Source organism: Callospermophilus lateralis, chromosome X, assembly GCF_048772815.1.
Source record: "Callospermophilus lateralis isolate mCalLat2 chromosome X, mCalLat2.hap1, whole genome shotgun sequence".
NCBI lineage: Eukaryota > Metazoa > Chordata > Mammalia > Rodentia > Sciuridae > Callospermophilus > Callospermophilus lateralis.
This window is the reverse complement of record NC_135325.1, coordinates 109,322,569-109,347,724: the sequence shown is the minus strand read 5'-3', so window position 1 is coordinate 109,347,724 and position 25,156 is coordinate 109,322,569. Positions and strand designations below refer to the sequence as shown.

At 33.4% G+C, this 25,156-nt stretch overlaps 1 protein-coding gene across 5 annotated transcripts in view; it reads right to left on the bottom strand.

Annotated features, from left to right (window-relative positions):
- Window positions 1-25,156, bottom strand: part of Phf6 (PHD finger protein 6) — a 50,180-nt gene that overhangs the window by 12,984 nt on the left and 12,040 nt on the right. For 4 of the 5 annotated variants that reach the window (XM_077106389.1, XM_077106390.1, XM_077106391.1 and 1 more), the window contains exons 4-8: window positions 18,613-18,746; window positions 18,307-18,350; window positions 2,868-3,037; window positions 2,567-2,710; window positions 1,381-1,485 (exon numbers count right to left, since the gene is read on the bottom strand). In XM_077106389.1, coding sequence (XP_076962504.1) covers window positions 1,381-1,485; window positions 2,567-2,710; window positions 2,868-3,037; window positions 18,307-18,350; window positions 18,613-18,746 — 597 coding nt within the window. The remainder of the gene's footprint in view (window positions 1-1,380; window positions 1,486-2,566; window positions 2,711-2,867; window positions 3,038-18,306; window positions 18,351-18,612; window positions 18,747-25,156) is intronic. The other variant, XM_077106393.1, reaches the window with a different exon arrangement.

Sequence of the window (25,156 nt, the reverse complement as noted above, 5' to 3'; positions counted from 1 at the left end):
GGCATAGTGAAATGAGTGCCACAAATCCTTGATAAATGATGAATTAAGGTGATGGATGTGTTACTAGTCTTTGTAATTTTGATGTCTAAAAAATTTTCAAAACAAAAAATCGTCATTAAGTCATTTCTAGAGATAATTGCTGTCTTAAAAGACTTTGTATTCCACTGACATTCCACTTGCATAAGCTTTAAAGGAGTAAGTGATCAATAAAGATGTCAATATTTGTCAAAGTTCCTTATTAGTAATTCAGCATGTTTAAAAATAGACTAGCCAGGAGCACTGGCACACGCCTAAAATACTAGAAGCTCAGGAGGCTGAAGCAGGAGAATCGTGAGTTCAAAAGCCAGCATCAGCAAATTAGTGAGGCCCTAAAGAAACTTAGTGAGATCTTGTCTGAAAATAAAATATAAAAAAGGCTGGGGAGGGTTGGGGTTGTGGCTCAGTGGTAGAGCACTCACCTAGCCATGTGCAAGGCCCTGGGTTCGATCCTTAGCACCACATTAAAAAATAAATAAATAAAATAAAGATATCATGTCCAACTACAACTAAATTTTTTTTTTTTTAAAAAAGGAGGCTGAGGATGTGGCTCAGTGGTCCTGGGTTCAATCAATAGTACTGTCCTCCGCCCCAAAAAAAGCCCTTGAGACTAAAGCACATTTTATAAAGGAAGTTTTAAAGCTACCATAAACATTTTAAGAGACATAAATGTTTATGTGTACATTAAACAGAAGCCCTAAAAATCTTTTCCTTTCTTTAAAAAGAAAAGAAAATATGGGTGTGGTGGCACATGCCTGTAACCCCAGTGGCTCAGGGGGCTAAGACAGGAGGATCACAAGTTCAAAGCCAGCCTCAGCAAAAAGTGAGTCTCTAAGCAACTCAGTGAGACCCCATCTCAAAATAAAATATAAAAATGGGGCTAGGGATGTGGCTCAGTGATCTAGTGCCCCTGAGTTCAATCCTTGGTACCAAAAGAAAAAAAAAGAAAAGAAAAAATATTAACAACATGGGTAAGTTTTCAATGCTATATTTCACTTATGGAATTTTTCATTAAGCAAAATTATACAATATAACAGTTTAAACTTAATAAAGTGAGTTACATTCATATTTGCATTTATTTTAGTAAAGAGCACTCAAATACCCTGAAATGTAAACCTAATCCATGTAAATCTTTGAAGAAATGAAGTTACATAGAAAGAGTAAGTTTCAGTAACATCAGCATTTTTTATTATGTTACAAATAAAGTCAAATATATATACTGTGCTTTAACATATGAACTGCTTTATATTAAATTTCTTGATGATTGGTAAATTTGAGGTGTGTTCTTAATTTAAAGCAGAGTCAAGAATAATGTTGCATAACACAAATATAAAAATCACAGACCATTCTTTTTCCTCGCTTAATCTCCTGAAGTACAGTTTTAATATCAAAATCTCCAAATTCTGCTCTTGATGTTGTTGTGAGCTGGACTGTGCCAGAAGAAAACAACTAGAGAAGAAAAATGCAAGAATATTACCATTCAGAATCCTTATAACAAAGAGATTAGATAATAATAAATATGCTGCATTAATTTCCAGTGAAAAGATATTTTTTCCATAATAATCAAATAACTACAAATATTTTAATATATTCATATATTTGATTAAAATTTAACCCAAAATAAAGCCTGAAAAAAACTTAAGATTGCCACTGTGGAGACAAGATTAAATACCCTGCTTCAAACAATGAAGATTTCAACAATATCACCCTGTTGTCTCAACCTTTTTACATTTCCAGGTTTTTTTTTCCCCATGAACCAGTGATGCTTTATTTAGCACTGGAGGGGCACATTTTCTGGAGGAAAACATCCAATTTCCACAGTTTTAAGAAATAGTTTAAGTTGACAAATTTCAGAGATATAGATCAAATCACCCGTTTTGTTGTTGTTGTTGTTGTTTGTTTGTTTGTTTTGTAAAAAAGACATGTGTGGGATCTATTCCACAGGGGTCCAAGGTACATTTATTTGGAAAAAGCTTCCCAGGTAAATCTGATATGCACTTTAGTCAAGAACTTCTGATATAAATAATATAACTTTAAAAGAACTAATCATATAATGGGATGAATAATTCAATACAATTGAACACATTTAGGTGTTCTGTAAGTCAGGCCTGGATCTAAGGATGTAAAGATAAAAATTTGTCCTCACCTTATTCTTATCTTTGAGGTATTGAAAAATTTATTAGGAAAGACAGGCTCATAAATAATAACTGCAATATAGTGTATTAAGTAAAACAACAGTAGTGTTTATTATAGTGGAGAACGTGTTTATATAAATTAAATTCTTACATTTGTGAAATAATTATGGATTATCTTGCATATAACTATAATTAGCATACTTCAAATTCTAGTAAAACATAAAAGCTATTTTTTAAAAATCTAAAGTTTATTAAGATTTGAGATTATAAGATATTACTATTCATAACTCTAGAACATGAATACTAGAGGTAAATATGCCATGTTTGGTTATTAGCTAAATTATTTTCACAAAAGCTTGGGCTTAAATTAGGCACATAAAAAGAACCTTACTTACCATGCACTTATAATGTGCAGCTGCTTTCTTGGCATTAAATATATGCAGTTTTCCTCTTGCTTCATTTTCTTCCTCTCCTACATGACAAAATCCACATTTAGGCCTGGTGTCACTAGGGCTGCTTCTGTGTGGAGACCTATCTCTCTGCAAATATAAAAGAAAAAAAAAACACACTTCAGAAATGCTATCAGTATTTCAAGCTTATTTAACATTTCAAATGATAAACCTTAACTACAGAAAAAGTTTAAATGAAATATTCATTGTGCAACAAAAAGTAAAAATCCAATAGTTTTTCACTTACATAGGAACTACTTTCCATTTCATCTGTTCCATGGGAAGATGTGGACCTTGTATCTTCTGACAGCCCTTTAAAATTAGTTTTTCTTGGTCTTCCTTTGCGACTTTTCTTTTTACTTTTTGGGGATGAGGGCTCCAGTTCATGTTCATTAAAACTTTCTTCTAAATCAGCTGCTTAAAAATGAACAAAAGCTTTATATGGACCAGTCTTAAAATGAGCATTAGTTTGCAGGTTCTGGGGACACAAACTTTTCCTTAGACTGAAATTGTATTCAGAAATGAGGAGAAATGATTTATAATATATTCAATATAGCAACCTACTGTTTCAGACAAATTTAACAAAATAATCAAATACAACATATAGTTTTATGATAATCACTATAACCTTATTTATTTCCTTTCAATCTGTATTCTGCAAAAAAATGAGCCACAACCCTAGCCCCAAGTTTTATGATCTTGATTGTATGGCTTTTAAATACTTTTACATCCATTTTAATAAAAGTTCAGTTTCTTAGGCACACTGATTTCGTTTCAAGAGCTTATTAGCTATATGTAACTACTTGCAAAAGTATTACAGAGCACAAATTTGGACTATTTCTGTCACTACATATTGAACAACACTGTTCTAGCTTTTCAACCACATGAAAACTGAATGAACAAATTCAGCAAGGAAGTTATCTACAATTGAACTAACTGATCAAGTAATTAAATGAATATTAAGTACAAAAGAAATTTCTGACTAGGTATGTTGCAAGTTGATTGTGTATACTTTAATGGATTAAACAAAATTTATGTAGAAATTTTAGAACTGCATTTCCCAGCAATTTTAAAAGAATTTCTACCACTAATAGATGTTTCATTCAGCTATTCACTACAAATATTTTATTAAGGACCTTCTGTATATAAAATAACGCATTTAGTGTTCAAGAAGGTGTAAGAACTAAATTTTAATTCATCTTAAGATCAAACTATACCCCATCCCAACTGCCACTTGCTAAAATAATTTTTCCTTACCATTCCGTCTAAGGAACCTCCTTTCTGATCCCCCAGGCCTGGGTCACTCCTTTCTCTCTTGCCTTGCTATGTTTCAACATCTTTTTCTCTACCAGATTTAATATTTGAATTTATTTATTGAAATGTTTATTATCTATCTCTCCCACTGGAGTGACAATTCCTTGGACACAGGGGTTTGTTCCTCTTATTCTTTGATGTAGAATGATTAGTGCTAATGTGTTCAATAAATATGTTATATGAATAAAAAACAAAAAGATCAAACTATGTAAGTTTTAGGTACAGCCTTCTAATTCCTGTATTGAATCTTCCTTTACTATGTTACTGATTATTATTCTACAGAGTATTATTAGTATATTGAGAATAATAATATTCTCAATGAGAAAGCATATCTGCTCCTACTCTCCAGATGCTGTACAATACTCTAAAGGATTTTTGGCTTTTAGAAATAAAAGCATATTGATTATAATAAATGGGCAATTCAATTATTATATATATAAATGCTCAGGGAAAATATAAGTGTTTGCAAGACTGTTAATAAAAATTTACATGAATGCAAATTTATATAACCATGATTGGATTAGAGGGAGTCAAGGGGTAGAGGTTCAAGTTATTGGACAGTGTTTAATAGGGAACAAATTCATGCAAATAACTTCCTGTGAAGACAGAAAATTCAACTTAAAATGATTTCTGACCTTAACACTATATCAAATATCATCAGAGCATATTGCCTATTTAAATATTCAAACTAAACAATTTATAAACAGTTCTACTAAAATTACTTACACTTGCCAAAAATTAAAATTCTTAAAATGAAAAATCATAACCAAATATTCCAATCATTCAAATATATTTGTGTGTATGTATATAAAACATTTCAGTCATGTGCATATATACATATGTATACATACAACATATTCAGTTGTCTGTTATGAAAATGAACAACACTAATACCACAATATTGTATTATTAAACATCTATAAATAAACTAAGAACTGATTCTTTTATCAGGCCAATATGACTAGTTTTTCACAGTGGCATATTTCTCATAAACATGCAATATTCAGCAAAAAAATTTATGGGACTTTCTAAGAGCAATACTAAAATCACAAAGGATTCATACACTTAACTACATTAGACTTTCAAATTTCTGGGGAGTAAAAAGAAGTGGTAAATTAAAAGGCAAACAATAAACTGGAACAGTGTCTCCTGTATCTGTGACAAAGGATAAGTATCCTTATGACACAATAAGCTCATATATGATTAAGAACCCAATGGAATAATGGATCAAGGAGCTGATGAAAAAATTTACAGAGCATAGGAAGTTAATAAACATACTTTAAAAATATGTAACTTCTCTAGAATCAAAACACAAATTAAATGATACATCATTTTTATCAATACAGCAGACTTCAAAATTATAAAATTATAAGATTACAATGAACCAAAAATGTGTTAGAAATGAAAATATATAAGTCCCTTTTAAATGGAGAGAATAGATCATGCTTCTAGATGAACGATAAGTATCAACATTAGAAATCAGTTCTTGCTAACCTAATTTAATGAAATTCCAATAAAATAGATCTTAAAGTTGATTTCTGGAAAAGTAAATAGGCAAGAACACAGAAGAATATCCTTAAAAAGAGTTATTTAAAAATATACTATAGGGGCTGGGGATGTGGCTCAAGCGGTAGTGTGCTCGCCTGGCATGCGTGCGGCCCGGGTTCGATCCTCAGCACCACATACAGGCAACGATGTTGTGTCCGCCAAAAAAAAAAACCTAAAAAATAAATATTAAAATTCTCTCTCTCCTCTCTCTCTCTCTCTCTCTCTTAAAAAAAAATAAAAATAAAAATATACTATAAAGCAACAGCACTTGAAAATACCAGCACGAGAATAGACAGAGGAAGAGAACAGAAAGTTTCAAAACAGGCCAATGTGTATAGGGAGATTTGAGAATATGATAATAATGGTGGTATTTCAGATGGGGGGGAAGACATGATAAAAAATTGCTTACCCATTTTTTTAAAAAATGAGATTCTTTTCCTCATACAATATGAAAAAGTACAGATGTATTAAAATATAATCATAAAATAAACTATAAATGTAAAGAGAGGAAAATAGAGAATTCCTGTTTATAAATTTTAGGTTGGGACACCTTAGTAGCCATAAAGGAAAAGATTGAGAGATGGACTAAAAATTAGCAACTTTCGTATAGCAAAAGGCACCACAAACTAAATTAAAAGACAAATTGTGCTGAGGATGTAGCTCAGTGGTATAGCACTTGCCTAGCATACATGAGGCCCTAGGTTCAATCCCAAACATGAGGAAAAAAACAAGTAAATTGGTAATCATTTGCTTATAGCGATGGAGAATTAACACCTAGATTATAGAGAGTGCCTTCTATTATATTCTATTCTCACATCCACTGAGGTACATCCCCAGCCCTTTTTCATTTGAGACAGGGTCCACTAAAATTGCCAAGGCTGGCCTCAAACTTGCAATCCTCCTGCCTCAGCCTTCCTAATTACTGTGATTAGAGGACAGTGCCACTACACTCAACTATATAATTCAATTTTAAAGACAATCCCAAGGGCTGGGGTTGTGGCTCAATGGTAGAGTGCTTGCCTAGCATGTGTGAGGCAGTGGGTTTGATTCTCAGTACCATATATAAATAAAATAAAATAAATGAGCCATTAACAACTAAAAAAAGAAAAAAGTTAAAAAAAAGACAACCCCAAGAGGAAAATGTACAAAGGACAGAAACAGGCCATTCACAGAAAAGATAATGACTAAAAACTTATGTACAGAAGCCCAACCTTACTAGTGATAACAGAAATGAAAATTAAATGAGATTATCAGGTTGGCAAAAATTAAAGATTGATATTATCCAGCCAGGTATATGGCATTAGACACTGCTGGTGGGAAATAAACTGGGTAAATGGTTTTAGAATCAATGTGACCATATCTATTTAAATGTTAAAAGCACAACCTTTGACCTGGCCACCCAATTTCTAGGACTATCCCACAGTCACTTATATTAAGTACATAAGTGTATTTGTACAAAGTAGATTGTTACAGTATTATTTGTAATCATGAAAAAGTAGACAGCCTATTTTTATTAACAGACAAATCTACAAATAAAATATGGTTCCACTTATTCTATGGAATATGACTATCAAAAAGAATGAGGTAGGGCCAGGCACAGTGGTGTATGCCTATAATCCCAGCAGCTTGGGAGGCTGAGGCAGAAGGATTGCAAGCTCAAAGCCAGCCTTAGCAATGGTGAGGCACTAAGCAACTCAGTGAGACCCTGTATCCAAATAAAGTATAAGAAGAGCTGGGGTTGTGGCTCAGTGGTTAAGCGTCCTTGGGTTGAATCCCTAGTACCAAAAAAAAAAAAAAAAAAAAGAGGTAGATCTGTATGCTGACAAGTGATAAGGAAGGAAGTCTGTAATATATCACAGAATGAAAAGAGCAGGTTGTATAACATGATATGCATACAGTATAATGTCATTTTATTAAAAATGTGCAATTGCACATATATGTAAGTTTGTATATAAAAATGTCTCTGGGAAAATATATGTTTAACAAGCTATCATTACTAGCTACTACTAGAGAATGTGATTTGAGGGTGAGAAGAGAGCTTTTGAAGCTAATTTTAATAGTATTCTTTTTATTATTTAATTTTTTAAACAATAAGCACTGTGCTACTTTTGTAATTACAATAATTTGTAATACCCAATGTGGTAAAGAGGGAGTAATTTTCACCCATCAATGATGAGAACGTGATCCATCACAAGTTTTCTGTAAAGTGTTATAGCAATGTGTATTAGGGACTTTTAAGTTTGTATCCTTTGATTCAGTGATTTCAGTTATAGGACTTTATCTTAAAAATTAATTGAAAATTCACATGAAAATGTGAATTTAAAAGTAGTAAATTTTTCATGGTTGCTACCTACTGCTTCTTTGGCTTTTCTCTTCCCACTTCAAAATTGTTCAACTTTTTGAAAACATTTAAACAAACTATTTTTTTTTTCATTTCATATCACAAAAGATTTACCTGCATATAAGAAGTTAAAATCCTCCTCCTACCTTCACTTCCACCTGCTCTGCACTTCCAGCTGACCCCTTAGTCAGCCTCTCTCCTTCCCTCTCTCCCTCCCTCCCAGGGAGGTAACCATTGTTGGCAGTTCCCTTTCTCAGCCTCATAGGTCAAGGGTCTTAGTTTGAACCTTAGATCTGCCACATGAGATGTCCTACAATTGGAAATTTACCTTAAAAGGTTCTTGAATAAATTGCTTGAGTTAGTTCTTATAAAGTACTTAGAATAGTAGCTGGCATATAAGAAGCTCTTCATAAATGTTAGCTATTATTTTCTGAGTATGCAAATGTCTTTCAAAAATATACAACAAATAGCCAGTCACAGTGGCACATGCCTGTAATTCCAGTGACTTGAGAGGCTGAGGCAGGAGGATCACAAGTTGAAAGCCAGCCTCAGCAATTTAGCAAGGCCCTAAGCAACTTAGTGAGACCCTGCCTCAAAATAAAATATAAAAAGGGGGTTAGGGATATGGCTCAGTAGTAAAGTGCCCCTAGGTTCAATTCCCAGTACCCCAAAAAAGATATGCCACAAATGGCATCCCAAACATAGTATTCGGCACCCCCCAGTTTCTATTCAATGTAGCTCGATGACTTTTCGTGTCAGTATATGCAAATTTACTTCCTTCCTTGTAAGAGCAAAGAGTAATCCATTGTATTTAACCAGCTCGCTATTACACGACCTGTAAGTTCTTCTCATTATTTTTGCTATTACATGTGTTGTAATGAACATCTTTCTCCATTTATCTTTGCTCACTTATTGTATATAACTTTTATTTGTAAAATAAAAATCTATACACACACATGCTAGAAATACAATGTTTTGAGTTTTTACTATGCCAGATGTGCTATGCAGTTTACATGCATTATATGAGGTTCACGAGAGCCTCACAATCCTATAAAGTTGTATCAGTCATCTTCCATACTCCCATTTTACAGATAAGAAAGTTCAAATATTTTTGGCCAAGGACAAAAAGCCAGAGTGGGACAGATATATATCAATGAGTAACTACAGATATACCTTTAAAATGGTAAAACTCATCAAAGAAATACACACTTCAATATGCTCCTGAAGTTAGAAAAAGAACTGTTTATGTATGTTTATGTATGAACAGAATCTCTCCGGAAGGATACTGGAGAAACTGGAAGTACTGTTTGCCTTTAGCAAAAGAATTTGGAAAGTGAGTTATAAGAGCCAGAAACAGCAGAAGCCTCCTTGAAGTATATAGTCTTCTGTACAGGTGATCTTTGTACAACATTGATGTACCTATTCAAACAAATGAATATGACACAGCAGTGATTTCTAAAAATTCAAGTTGATAACTTAGGTGACAAAATAAGATTATCTTCCCTCCTGTGCCACCCAACATTTCCAGCCTCTTATGAACACAACCCTCAAATGCCTATGTGGCTTAAGAATGGCCAGACCCCACTTGGTTTCCCTTTGGTTTGCCTCTGTTATGGTGCAGAGGAGAGGAAAACTTACCAGGACAACAACTCTCTTTTCTTTTTAGTATTGTAAAGCCCTGTATGTCCTTTTACTGATTTCTCTTTTCCTCCTTTTTTTTAAAAAATATTTTTTTAGTCGTAGATGGACACAAACTTAATTTATTTATTTTTATGTGGTGCTGAGGATTGAACCCAGTACCTCATGCATGTGAGGCAAGTGTGCTACCACTGAGCCACAACCCCAGCTCTCTTTTTTCCTTCTTTTAAAAAAAATTAAACGTTGATGAACCTTTATTTTATTCATTTATTTATATGTGGTGCTGAGAATTGAACCCAGTGCCTCACACATGCTAGGCAAGCGCTCTACCACGGAGCCACAACCCCAGTTCTCCTTTCCTCCTTAATGAGTGTTTCCCTCATCATCCTTCCTGGTTTATGTTCCATTTCTGTGCTCCTCTTAAATTCTCACATCAGTTAACAGTATGGAGCAGAAAGGACCCCTGGACACAAAGTCTAACTGCCATATAATAGGTCTTAACTTGTTTAAGTTACTTACCATTTGCAAAGCAAAGTTTCCTCATGTATCAGATGGGACTAAAGCTAATACCTTCCTCACAAGATTGCTTTAAGAAATTACTTGCAAAAACACCTTTTTAAACTATAAAGTTCCATTCATTTGTTACATATTACTCTTGTATAATGCGTAGATTACAAGCTTTTTGTCCACAAAAGGATTTTTTTCTAAATTCCCTGAGGTGCAGACACTCAATAAATGTTCACTGGGATTAGATAAAAAGAACAAGGATAGGCATTAATTAATCACTACCTCTGCTGAGCATCTTTATGGAAAGGAAAACGAGTGGTCACTTGCCCTGCCTCTCCAGTGCAACTGTGATGTGCATTTACTTTGCATGCTCTGTGTGGCCAGTGAACTCAGCTTTTTGCTTTTTCAGAAAAGATATCAGATAAATTATACATTTTATGCTTTTGCATTAGGTATCTACATATGCATATAAAAAGATGTAGCATATATCCAAAATATATTATTCTTAATTAAGTATGCTAAAATGAAATACAATGTCTGAGATTTAATTCAAAATAATCCAGATGGGAGGTAGGTAATGAAACAAGATTGGCCATGATCTGAAGATTACTAAAGCCAAGTGATGGGTACGTGGGAGTTTGTTATGCTGTTCTCTCTACTTTCATGTACTATGAAATATCCTACAATGAAAGTCTGTAATGCGCTAAATCAAAATGAACATATATAATGCCTCACAGTACTCTGCACATGGGTGGTCAATAAATCTGGTGAATACAAAAGAATATGGAGTTAGTTCATTCTACGTGGTGCAAAGATCACAATATGCATATGTTCCTAAAATTTTCCAAATTAAATCAGAAATACAACTTAAATTCCACTGTCTTTCAAGGAAGAACATATGAAAAGATAAGTGGTGGGCTGGGGATGTGGCTCAAGCAGTAGCGTGCTTGCCTGGCATGCGTGCGGCTGGGGTTCGATCCTCAGCACCACATACAAACAAAGATGTTGTGTCCACCGAAAACTAAAAAATAAATATTAAAATTTAAAAAAAAAAGAAAAATAAATGGTAATAAAAGTAGGCAGAGTTTTAAAGGACAATGACAACAAAGATACAGAACACAGTAACTGGCACTATTATGTGCCAGGAACACTACTAAAAGCTTTATATACTCCTATGAGATAGGTGGGGTTTGTTTTTACAATGCTGGGGATCTAATCCTCATTTTACAGACATAATATCTAAGGCTGTCATTTGAGAAACATCAAATAATGTGCCCAGGATCCTGTGACTAGGAAGTAACAAAGCTAAAATTCAAATATAAATCCAATTTAAAAGCCCACACTATTGATCAGTATGATACTATCTTCCCAGTACTTCTCAATGGTACTAAACTTTTTTAATAAGATTTTTTAATAAGTATTTTTAACTGACACATAGTAATCACCCATATTTATGTAGTCCAGTATGACATTTTAATACATGTATTAAAATTTCCTAAGTTTCCATTTAATAAAAGCATTGGACACTAGAAATTGCATTGCATTCTCCAGAAAAAGAACAAAGAAAACACTAAGTGAATACTACAGCAAGCAAAGACTTTAAATCTATATAAATTATAACACTCTTACAATATACTTCCACTATAACTATAGTGACCTATTTCCTGAAACATACATGGAGTTATAGGATTTAATAGGCAATCTCTGAAATAAAGTTTCTAACCTGTCAATTAGGAAATCCACAAGTCTCCAAGGTTAGACACCAAAGATTTCTTTACCGTGTCTCAGAAAGCATGGGGTTTTATGGTCAATGTAATTCTAGCACTTATTACTACTGTGTCTTTTAATTTCAGACTTAATGCCTTTCACTTGGATTCCACAAATGTTAATATTTTACGTTTGTTTTATCATTCAGTCTCTATACACATAAACCTTTTTTTCTGAAAGCTTTAATATACAGATATAATGCCTACTTTATGTCTAAATATTTCCATGTGTCACCACTTTATTGAGTAAGTGACTGACTGACTGATTATAGTACTTGGGATTAAATCTAGGGCCTCAGGCATGTGAGGCAAGTGCTCTACCACTGAGGTATATTCTGACCCTTTTTATTTTGAGTTAGGCTCTTGCTAAGCTGCTTAGCCTGGTAGTGAACTTGTGATCTTCTACCTTAGCCTCCCAAATTCCTGAGATTATAGGGATGCACCATTGTATTTTATTCAGCTAGTCATATGTCTGACACTCAATTGTGTCTTTTCCCACACCCCCATAACTGAAATTATGTTTTGTTAATTCACCCTGTTCTACTAACACCTGGCACAAGAGAAGAAATGTCACTCAAAATTAAACAACACATTAGATATTGTGCTTACTTTCAAGTCAAAGAAACTGAAGATGCTATAAACATTTTTGAGTACCTATCCCATATAAGACATGCTATATTGGGTCATTTAAGAAAAATAATGTGCCAGGAATGGTGGCAACATGCCTATAATCCCATAGAGGCAGGAGGATCATAAGTTCGAGTTCAGCCTCAGCAACTTAAAGAAACGCTGTCTCAAAATAAAAAAATAAAAAGGGCTGGGGATGTGACTCAGTGGTTAAGTGCCCCTCGATTCAATCCTCAATATATATATATATAAAAAACCCATAATAATAATAATACACCAGTTTGGTTCCTTATGATTTCAAGAACCTAAACTGACCTGAGGTTATGTTTGTGAACATGACTTACATTCTACACTTTTGCTGTGAATAGTTAAAACTCAGGACCTATTCTAGATACCTTTTCCTATCATATCAAAGTTTTATTTTGCTCAAAATAAATTATTAAGTACACAGGAATTAACCTATTTTTTAAAATATCTTTCTTTCTTTCTTTCTTTTTATGTGGTGCTGAGGATCGAACCCCAGGGCCTTGCACACACTAAACTAGTGCTCTACCACTGAGCCACAATCCCAGCCCAAGGCATTAACCTTTCAATGAAAATGATTTTATTTTTTTTTTATTTTTTGCTGGAAAAAGCTTTAATTTTTATTTGGTCCAAGGAAAATGATTTTAAATGAACCATTTTCATGTTTATCCATGGTTTCTTGCAGGTGCTCAAATGTTTAGTGATGATAATCTATTCTAATAAAATACCTGTACAAAACAGAGACCCGAAGAAGTAAAAAGCTGGAGCAATTTAGCAATTTGCTATTATCAATACTAGATATTTTAAAATACTGTCTTAAAATGGTAAATAATATAGTTATTAACTAGACATACACAGGGAAAAACACTTAAAATGTAGGGGTTTTGTTGCTGTATATGGTGGTGGTGCAAGATGTAAGGTTTAATTCTGGCTATTCCTGCCCATTTTTAAAGTATAAATTTTCTATCAAGATTAGAAAGACATGACAACAGTTAAATACAGTACTCAATAACTACATGTAACTACCACACTGGATGGTGGAAATAAGGAATATTTCCATTGTTAAGGAAAGTTCTACAAGATAGCGTTATCAAGGCATTCATTCTCTACCCTCTTGTGAAAGCCCTACCTCTTTGAGGTCCATGCCATTCAGCTAAGCCACTGCTTCTCAAATTTTAAAGGGTACAAAATACAATTAGGAATCTAATTAGTATGGAGATTCCTATTTAGTAAATAGAAGTAAGGCTTGAGATTAGGCTTTTTTTTTTTTTTTTTTTTTGGTACCAGAAATTGAACCCAGGGCCACTTAACCACTGAACCACATCCCCAGCCCATTTTTATATTTTATTTTGAAATAGGGTCTCACTAAGTTGCTTAGGGAACTCGCTAAATTGCTGAGGTTGGCTGTGAACTTGCAATCTGCTTGTCTCAGCCTCCTAAACTGCTGGTATTACAGGCATGTGCCACAATGCCCAGTTTGAGATTAGGCATTTTTAGCAAGCTCCCAGGGAATGTCAATTCTGCTGGTCCACAGACTGATTGCACTCTTTAACAGAAATGAGCTATGCTATTTACTTCCCCTCCTTGTTGCTAATAATTCCCAATCACGTGACCTCAGGCATCAAATTTTCGTTAGCACAGTCCACAACCATTTTCTCCATCTCTTTTTTTTTAATTGGTTGTTCAAAATATTACAAAGCTCTTGACATATCATATTTCATACATTTGATTCAAGTGGGTTATGAACTCCCATTTTTACCCCGTATACAGATTGCAGAATCACATCGGTTACACATCCACATTTTTACATATTGCTATACTAGTGACTATTGCAAATCCTGCTTTAGGTGATTTCAACTGTCCACATGGACAATCCAAGCCACACTAGCCACTCAGTTCCTTGATCTTCAGTGATGTATCCTGTCAATCACTTAATTACCATAGTCACACCCTGATACCCTGATACCTTACAATCATCTAAAATGGTTTTACCTCTGAAACTCCTATATTGTACTTTGTGACCAAAATGCTTGCTTTCAAAAGTATTCTTCAACCCTATCAGGACCTCCTGTCCATTGATTCCTTCCTTTTTTTCCTATTTCTTTTCTCCACTTCCCTCCCTATCTAGCTCAGATTTCCCTCAATAAATATCCTAAATTCCCTCATTCCTTTACTTCCTCATTTGAACCCATTTGACAAAATCCCAAGTCTGAGTTAACTAGCTAACGACTTTCTATACTCAGGACCCTGAATTGTTGGAAGAAAAGTCACATGACCTAACTGTTGGGTACCGCTATTTAAATTCATGAATACCAGCCTCAACTATTAAATTTCTCTAAGCAACTTCCTCTCTTGGTAGTCAAAGTTATTCTTTTTTCTCTCCTATTTTAGACTCTTATATCTCTTCCTACATTTCTCTAGAGAATATAGACCAGATAGGAGCCACCTATCTTCTTCCTTCCCTCCTGTTAAAATGGAAATGACTTCATATCCCAGGCCAGTTGATTTGCTTGTATGCTGAATTCTCTTTTCTGTATCTTTCATCTCTTCCTCATAAAGGTTCACAATGGTAACCAATTAATTGTGCAATTACTTATTTAAGAACCTTTCTCAAGTAAGATTTTAAGCTTCTGGGGTGCAGAGATCCATCTAGTTTATCTCTACACCCTCAATCACATAACAGGCCTCACACATTGTGGGTGAAATAAGTATCTACCTGGGTATAATTCCAGAGGGAACTTGTACTCAGTTAACTGTCACCATTGATAGGGAACTATTTTTAATCAGAAATGCTTTCTTGCACATTTCAAGTTATTTTACAGGCAGCCTATCTAAGGCCATCACAACTACGAGGTAAATATATAGTTCCTAGGACTGGCATTTAAAAAATCTAGTGACATAGTGATAGCTCAAAACTTCATCCAAGCAGCTAAGCATATTGGGCTACAGATTAAAGAAAAAAAATTGCTTCTGTTAACTTACAATCTATTTTTTCCTGAATCATACTGATGCCATGGGTTTTAAGTATTTAATAGTAAATAATATTTTACTTAAGATGGGAAAATCAAATTGCTATATTATTCTTGAATTTAATATTCCAAAAGAGTGCATATCATATAAAGATAACATGGCAGATTAATTTACATAGCATTAATCTTATATTAAATATCAGCAGTACTGAGCCACAGATGGCATATGATCAAGAAATTACCACAGGTATTGCTCTAGAGACTAGTGCAGTACAATTCTCAAGAATAGTCCCTGACATACAATCCTATAACTCCTCTCATAAATCACAATCATAAAGTAGAACATATGTTTCCCATTAGAACAACTAGAAGTTCTGTTTCTGACAAAGCAGTCAATATAAAAATAAGTCTGAGGCAGATGAATGTGATAAAGCCAAAAATACAACAAAAATATACTCTGTAATATTTTAAAAATATTAAATTACATTTCAAATTCTACAGTTATGAGTATAAGCACACTTTATATGCCTTTGATACAAGAAGTCCTGGTATTCTACAGAAGTATACATTAAATCCCAAATTCAAATCAACTGTATCATGAGTTTGAAATTGTAGTTATCCTTTCAGTTACATTAAAAGAAATTTTCTTGAAAAATTTAAAATTAGATCTCTTTCACTAATAAGTTTGACAGAGCAAAAAGGTGGTCAAAATTATTCTACGTACTTTATATAGTCTGCAGTGATTTTTCTCTACCACTAGATGGTACTATCAGCTTCAGAAATCTAGAGAATAAAATGGGAGCTGGCTATATTAATCAGTATATATATTAATCATCCTTCTTAAATATCTCAAATATTCTGTCCCAGTATGCTCATATACTTATATTAGTAAAATCATGAGTTTCGATCCTCAGATGTTAACATATATGGCCACTGAAAACTCAAGAGTATTGAATAAATACACTTAAAATCTGAAGTAATAAAAGGTGGGAAGACTTGCTTGTAACTTTTTTTTTTCAAAGTGGTGCTGGGGATGGAACCCAGGGCCTTGTGCATGCTAAACAAGTACTCTACCACTGACCTACACCCCCAGCACCTACTTGTAACCATTCACAAAAGATTTTTGGATTCAATTCTAGAATTAAGTGAAGAAAAAAACAGAAGGAAAGAACTATGAAGGGTTTTTTTAAAGTCACACTTTATGGTCTTAAAAGTATTTTGTCCTTATTATTTATCCAGTCTGTTTACCTAAGAGTAGTTTTTGCTAGACTACTTTTAAATATTTTTTATTTTTAAATTATTATTTTAATTGTACATATTGATTGGGTTCAGTATAACTTGATACATGTACATCATGATCAAATCAGGGAAATTAGCATTTCTATCACATTAAACATTTCTTTAAAAATTGTTTAGATTAACCTATAATATTTGTACATATTGGGTACAGCATGATATTTCAACAGATGTACAAAAACATGATTGTATTTTTAACCAGAACTTTAAAATAGATGGATTAATCTGGAGTTCAGATGTGAAATCAATACTATTTTGTATAATAAAAGTCAAGATCTAAGAGATCAAAAAAGGCCATTTTAATATGGCCCATTTAACATAATTTTAATGTTAACACTAATAGTGAAGTCTCTGTAAAAGAAACAACTTCCTAAAACAACAGTTCTCAATCCATTTTAAATTTAAGCAGCATGTTCTCAGAAGCTAACAACCATTTTAAAGATCTCTAATCTAAATGAAAAAATAGAAAAATCTCTGATTAAATCTAAGCCATTTTATATTGCTAGTAAAAGTATCAAAACCATCTGTTCGAAACAAGTCGGAATTCAATCTAAGAACTTCTCCATGTCTTTTAAAGAAAAGTACAAGATTGACTAAAAAATACACACACGCACACACAACTAAACAACTAATCTGGTCTTGTATAAATTTAAGTGGAAATAAACTATGAAATAACTTTAAAAGTTTACATTTTAAAATTGGTTACTTATAAACATGTCTGCATTTTTTTTAAAAAGTACAGTAGTCATGTTCCAAGACTCCCAGTAGATGCCTGAAAGTGGATAGTATATATGTACTGTTTTTTTTCTATGCATATATACCTGTAAAGTTTAATTTACAAATTAGGCACAGTAAGAAGTTAACAACAGTAACCAATGATAAAATAGATAAATTATAATGATATAACAAAAGTTATTTAAAACTTATGAATTGTTTATTTCTGGAATATTCCATTCAATATTTCTGGACCATGGTTGACCAGGTATAAGTAAAACTATGGAAAGTAAAACCATGGATAAAGATAACACAATGTGAGTAAAAATGTAATAGAAAGTCTAGTTATGTACTAGTATTCCTAAGATCACATTATCTGTAATTATCTCATGGAAGCAAGGATTCTAATTATGACCCTTATGGAAACATGTCACCCCCTAGCATCATTTCTTTTTACAGAGAAAAGACATTTTCAATGTATATTTTATAAGAACTTTGCAGTAAAAGTTTTCATAAAAATCTGTATTTTTGCCAGTTGTTGTGGTACATGGCTGTAATTCCAGGGACTTGGGAGGCTAAGGCAGGAGGATCACAAGTCCAAAGCCAGCGTCAACAACTTGGCAAGGCTCTAAGCAACTTAGTGAGATCCTGTCTCAAAAAAAAAAAAAAAAAAAAAAAAGGTTGGGGATGTGACTTAGTCGTTAAGTGTCTGGAGGTTTGATCCCTGGTATCAAAAAAGAAAAGAAAAAAAAAAGAGAGAAAAAGAAAAAGAAAATTTGTATCTTTTCCATTATTGTATATTAGTTCATCCTAATACTTTCTTCAATTCTCCTTAATGTATTTAATATTGGTATACATCAAGTGGCAAAAATTAATATGGAACCATTACATATATTTTACTCATGTTCCTTCTTGAAATTGGAAAATAGCTAAATGACGTACCTTCAGAGTTATGGGCAGTTTTCTTGTGTTTTCGACAATAAACCCTATGAAAAAAATGAAGAAACAAAAAATTATCAAGTAAGCAAACTAAACTAATTCTTTGGATTAAGAAAATGAGCAGTACATTTCACCCCACTCACAAGCTGGATTCAAAAAATCTTATAAAACTTCTTCCACCATTTCTTTAAGCATTACTTATCAAAACACCCTTTATGATGATGATAAAATGCTTTGAAATAGGAAAAACTTTGTACAAAATTCTAAAGAAAGTATGACTGTTAAAACAAAAATAAGTTAAATAATTACATGTAAATTCCTTGTGAAGGTTTCTCTCGTATTTGAGCTTTATCATGCAATGCACAGTGGTAGTGGTATGTCCTGTGACATGTCTTCACATCACAACCAATTGTTGCTCCAGGACAATGGCACAAAGAACACATCTACAGCAAAACAATAAAATAGTATTATTAGTATGTAATTTGGCTAAGATTATGATATCAGGTTAGAGGCATATCAATTTCTGTCAAGAAAAAGAAACTGGTTATTGAAAAAATCTCATAATTACTGTTATTTTTCTTATTTTTCTCTCCTAGAAATAAATTGAATAAAATTATTTTAGGGGTATTTCCCCCCATGTTAAAAACTGGAATGTTATTTAAATACTTATTATTTTACTGTGATCAAAAATTTTGAGGGCTGAGGTTGTAGCTCAGTGGTAGAGCACTTGCCTTGCACACGTGAGGCCCTGGGTTCAATCCTCAGTACCAAATACAAATAAAAATAAAGATACTGTGTCCATCTACAACTAAAAAACATTAATTTTTTTTGAAATAATGTAAATCAGGGATGAGAGCTATATATAATATAAAAGAGACTTTTTTTTTTTTTTTTTTTTTTTTTTTGCATTTCAGATCTTCCTGGATATGAGTAACTGGAAAAAATGTCTCATACTGAAAAAAAATGTTTTCCTTAAAATTTCCACTGAATCAAAACAATGAGAAACTTTGGGAAAAAATGTCAATGCTATTTAGGAATATGGAAAACCAATTTAGAGTGAGGGAAGTAAAGAAGATAAAATAATTAAGTAGTTTTTTCAATACCTCAAGCTCTGGGAATATTTTGTGATGTCAAGTTCTTCATACTGTGAAAATATGTTCGTCTAATTTAATCTGTTACTTTTGTTTATGAATTCAGGCAAACACAAAAGAATACACACTTTCAACATATTTTAATACAACTCACCTAAATTTATTGGGTAATTCATACCAATTACCTACCTCATGCTCTATGTTTAGGAAAAATATTTTTAAAAAGTACATAACAATGATTGTGAATGGTTTGGGTTCACATATTATATTGTACAGTATGCAGTGGAATTTTAATGAGGCTATCTCCTAAGCTGTAAATGCCATACCAAAGTAAATCCACAGAAAGGTGAATCTAAAAAAACTGTTAATTTGCTCATTGGTTGCTAGATATTTTGTTCTAATTTGTTCTCATTCTTCTTTATTAATCTGAACATAAATAACACTTACCATTCTAACTTTTGGATTACTTGGCCCCTAAGCAATTTTGGTGTACCAGAGGCTAATATAAATTCCAATAAAAATTCTTACATTTCCCTAAGCAAGTCAAACACTCAAATTCTCTCTAACTTTCATTTTAAAACTACTCATATACAAGGCAAAACCAGAAATATTCTCAAATACAGATACTTCCCAGAAAACATGAAAGCTTGTACCCATTATTAATACTCAACATATATCCTACTTCCTCAAATGAAAATAGAAACTTCAAAATATTACTGTAAAAAGAAAAGCTGTGCCAAATTATCAAGCACAGAAAGTTTTTGGATGGCTTAAATTCTCTGAAGGAGGTAAATCATTTGTACTGCAATTTAATTATAAAGCTTTATTATTTTAGTAAGTTACATTTCTCATCAGAAAACATACTTATTATGAATATTTTTTGTAAAATACAAAAAGGAACAAAGAAATCTTAAAAAATCACTCATACTCACCTCTTAGAAACATCTTACAGTGTTGCAATGCTTTTGTGAATATTTTCTTCTACATCTACGCATATTATTTTGCAATCTAATTTTTTAACTTAATAAACATTACCCCATTTCATTAAGAATTTTATTGTAAGTAGTTTATCTTGAAAGTATATCCCAAATGGGTTTGAATAGATTCATTTTGAAAAAAAATGAATTTAATTAGCAAGCAAAACTGAAAGGACAAGTGCTGTTAAAAATACTGCATTGGTCTCAACACTGTCAAAGATACAGTGAGACTGGCACTCTTGTATACTGCTGGAAATTGGTACATACTCTCCGGAAAGAAATTTGCCTTACTTAATAAAGAGCTTTTTAAAAGTTTATATCCTCAGGGGGGAATTGCTGGGGAATGAAATCTACCAAATTATGCTATGTTCATGTATGAATATACCACAGTGAATCCTGCTTTTTGATATAATTATAATGCACTAAATGAAATAATAATATTAGAACGGAGATCAGTAGAGTAGAGCAAGGAGATCAGGGGGAGGGAGGAGAAGAGTGGAAAGAAAGGTACGAGGGAATGAGATTGATCAAATTGTGTTAAGTGCATGTATGAATATAGCATAGTGAATCCCACTATTATGTATAATTATAATGGACCAATGAAAAAGAAAACGTTTATGCCCCCTGATTAAATAATTTTACATCTATAAATCTAGGGGAAAAAGTAAGGTGCAAACAATTTATATGTAAATATATTCATTACAGAATTATTTACATTAACCCAAAATATAAAACAGCCTATTGAAATCAATAGAAAATGTTTAAATAAATTATAGTACACCCATAAAGGAGTACCCTATAGCCAATCTTTTCAAAGAAGTTTTAAGGGCATAGGAAAATGTTTACGTACAAATGAAAAAAACGAGACAAGGGTAATTGAAAAGAGGTTGAAATAAATATAGCAAAATGTGAATTAGCTATCTCTGGGTGGTTAGTTTTAGTTTTCTTCACAATTTCCTGCATTTTGTGATTTTTCTACAACAGGAAAAGTACTTTGTTATGCAAAAAATACTTTTAAAAAAAGCTGGGTGCAGTGTATGGTACACAGCTGCAGTCCCAGCAACTGGGGAGGCTGAGGCAGGAGGATAGTGAAGTTCAAAGCCACCCTCAGCAATTTACTGCACTGTCTCAAAATAAAAAAAGGCTGGGGATGTAGCTCAATGGTAAAGCACCCCTGGGTTCAATCCCCAGTACCAAACAAAACATATTGGGGCTGGGCATATTCAGCTCAGTGGCAGAGTCTTTGCCTAGCATGTGTGAGGCCCTGGGTTCAATTCCCAATATCATACACACAAAAAAAGCAAACAAACAAACCCATACTGGGAATACTCTAGTAAACGTTTTCAATACCTGTCTTTCAGTTTGGTGAGAATGAGAAGGAAACCAAAAGTCCAAAATATTTTCTTGGCAGGTTATAAATCCAGATCTGCCCAAAGCAAGTGGTTTGAACTGCTATGGTAAAATAAAACCATTTTGTAAATAACCAGTTAACTACAGCAACATGGATACTTTTAAAAAGAATTTAACTTTTATTTATTTGTTGTTGTTTATTTGTTTTTATGTGGTGCTGAGGATCGAATCCAGGCCTCAACCATCCTAGGTAAGCGCTCTACCACTGAACCACAATCCCAGTCCAACATGGGATTTTTTTTTTTAAAGTAAGTAAAAGCTTACTTTATTTTTATTGTCAGTTTCACTGGAGGAAGAAAAAGGAAAACAGACCAATAAAATATTTTCAGAGCATACAATTCTTCTCAAGATTAGGAGTAAGAATTTTGCTGAATTCATATGATCTACTTTATGTAGCATTCACAAATAAACAGTCATATTTCTGGCAAGGTACTAACATATAGCAAAAATTTTTCAGAATAAAACTATTATGCAAAATTTATATTTGTTTGCTTACCTGTGAATGAAAGAGGAAAAATAACTTATCTTTAAATCTACTATGCTGTATTCCAACCAATGAAATAATCCTTTTCACTTGAAATTCCATGGGACAAGATACACAGTGTTCATTTTTGCTTTTACAATTTTACTCCTGCATATAGCTAATTATTTTTATAAATGCGTAGATTTTATCCATCAGTTCCTTCTAGACTGAATTATTTTGAAGACTAACACTGTACCATACAAAGTAGAGCTCAATCTGTTGATTTTAAGTTTACTATGTTATTGAAGATTTTAATAACTTAGAGCATATTTTTCTCATTCATGTTTCTAATAATTACAGATTTTACATAATTATCTTCAGATGCTTCTAAAATATTCATAAACTGTCTGATTTAGGATCAGGAGAGGTGAAACTGGGAAGAACAACCCAGTTGAAGGCCCACAGAATGAGTGGTGGCAAGAATGTTTGGGGGGGAGATACTAGCTCTGCTAGACACAAGACTGGGAAATAAAAGATAAAAAGAAAATTTTAAAGAATCCAGGAAAGCAGGCAGCTGGCTAGTACAGCTTTTTAAAAAAATGTTATAAGCTGTTGCAGGGAGGCACATGCCTATACTCCCAGCAACCTGGGAGACTGAGGCAAGGGGATTACAAGTTCAAAGCCAGATTCACCCAGTTAAATCATCTCAAAATAAAATAAAAAGAAGGGCTGAGGATGTAGGTCAGTGGTTGAGTGCAAAGCCCTGAGTTTAACCTCCAGTACTGCATATGCATGTGTGCGCGCGCGCGCGCGCACACACACACACACACACACACACAATTACATGAAATAATACACAACCAAAAGAGGTCCTCCCTTGAAAAAAGAATTAGAAAACAGAAACTCCCACCAAACACCACCACTAAGCAAGGCATTGTTGGTTGCACCAAGTAATGGTATTTAGTATTCCACTTTTCTTTTTTTAATATTTATTTTTTAGTTGTAGTTGGACACAATACCTTTATTTTATTTATTTTTATGCGATGCTGAGGATTGAACCCAGGGCCTCGCATGTGCTAGGTGAATGCTCTACTGCTGAGCCACAACCACAGCCCAAGTAGTATTCTACTTTTCATAAAAAAGTTTTGATTTCCAATTTGCCACAGTCCCTACTAGCCCCTCAGCAGAATGACTGTTAACTTCCATTTATCATCATGCTTGCACTGTACCCATGACTCCTTCAAATTTGGAAAAAGAAAACTTAACCTGACAGGAATATGTTTTTCAAGAACAATGGTAGACTTCCTTGCTTGCCCCAAAAAGGTCTGACCCACCTCTCAAATATTCTGTTGAGAATCAATTTCTTTCCTCCAACATAGGTATAAACATTCTCAGCTTATCCTACTCATATCCTAATTTCATGTTCTTATTTTAAAGGGAGGTAAAAACTTTTCAAGGGAGGTAAATAATTTTTCTATTATTTGTATCACCTTATTTAGTTTGCTACCTAGTAGACCTAGCAAACCACAATAATTAATCACCAGCTTCAATCTCAGGAAATTAGGAAATAATAGGCCCATCCTGTTATAGATATTTGTGTGATCTCTCTATAATACTGTCAGAAACTACACTAACTTAAGGTTAAGTTGTGCCACATAATCAGAATCTTAAGGAGCTGAACTACGGATGAAAGAGGAACTAAGTCACACATGAGAGGGGACACAAGGAACTCAGAGGACTAAGACTTAGCTAAAGTACAGTAGGAACCAAAGACTGGGACATACCTCCTATTCAGTCAACTGAACTAGGCCAAGACTGAAATTCAGTTTGCAAAAAGTCTTAAGGAACAAAATGAAGAATAGTGCTTTCACAATAGCTATAGGGGAGTAAACAGAAAATGAGGTTGCCAACTTCTAATATAGGCAGAAGGAGAGGGCTTTGGGCGGGGGGGACGTGGAATCTTGTGGCTAGATAGAACCATATGGAACCCAGGGAGGAAGGGCTCTCTACAGCTTAATTCATCCAGCATTACTGTTCAATATGCACTATGCATGTCAGTTACTGACTACCAAGGTGTATGTTCAAATTTTCACAGCTAAGTACTGTACTTAACTACTCTGGAGATACTTTGCTTCAAGAAAACATCTACAAATGCACCTAGCATGTAAAAGAGGGTACAAAAAGCAGCCATGTTCCTGAGCCTGTAAGGCAAAGAAAAAAAATGCCAAAAGCATTTGGAGAAGGTGACAGGGTACCAAGGATATTTCCACGGGAGATACAAGTCAAAATAAACAGAAATAGCTTACCTTACAGTTTTTTGCTTTTTGTTTTTTTAAAGAAGATATGTCTAATTCCAATAAGAACTAAAAAGCTGGACAGTGCACTTGGGGCAAGTTTTCAGAGATGACCCCAAATGCTACATAATTCTAGGTTCACTGCTTTTATAGTAAAGTCACACATGTCCAACATAGTTAGACGGCAGAGTAGCCTCTGAACTATCTGGCTGACAGCTATTCAAATCATTTATTAAAAATTCCTAAGATGAATGGCACTGCATGGGAGGGTGAAACATGAACTCATAACACACTCTAATCTTGAGTTTTAAAAAACAGCATTTTGAAGGGGACTCATATAAACACAAACTTAACATGAATGAGGTCTAAATGGAAAGCCATACAACAATGAAAATCTGAAAGCTGTTAAAATCATTGAAAAGTGAAGGGCTGCTAGAAAAAGAGATTAGGATCTTAAATTCCACATGCTTCTAAAAACCAGGACCACTTGTTTTTACTAGAGTAACAGACTAAATCTAAGCAGTTACTGAAGAGATCACTTCAGAAGTTTTGGAAATTGGAGGGAAACGAACCAAGCCTATCAAGTTCTTGTTCAATTTAACCTCCTGACCTTGCTCT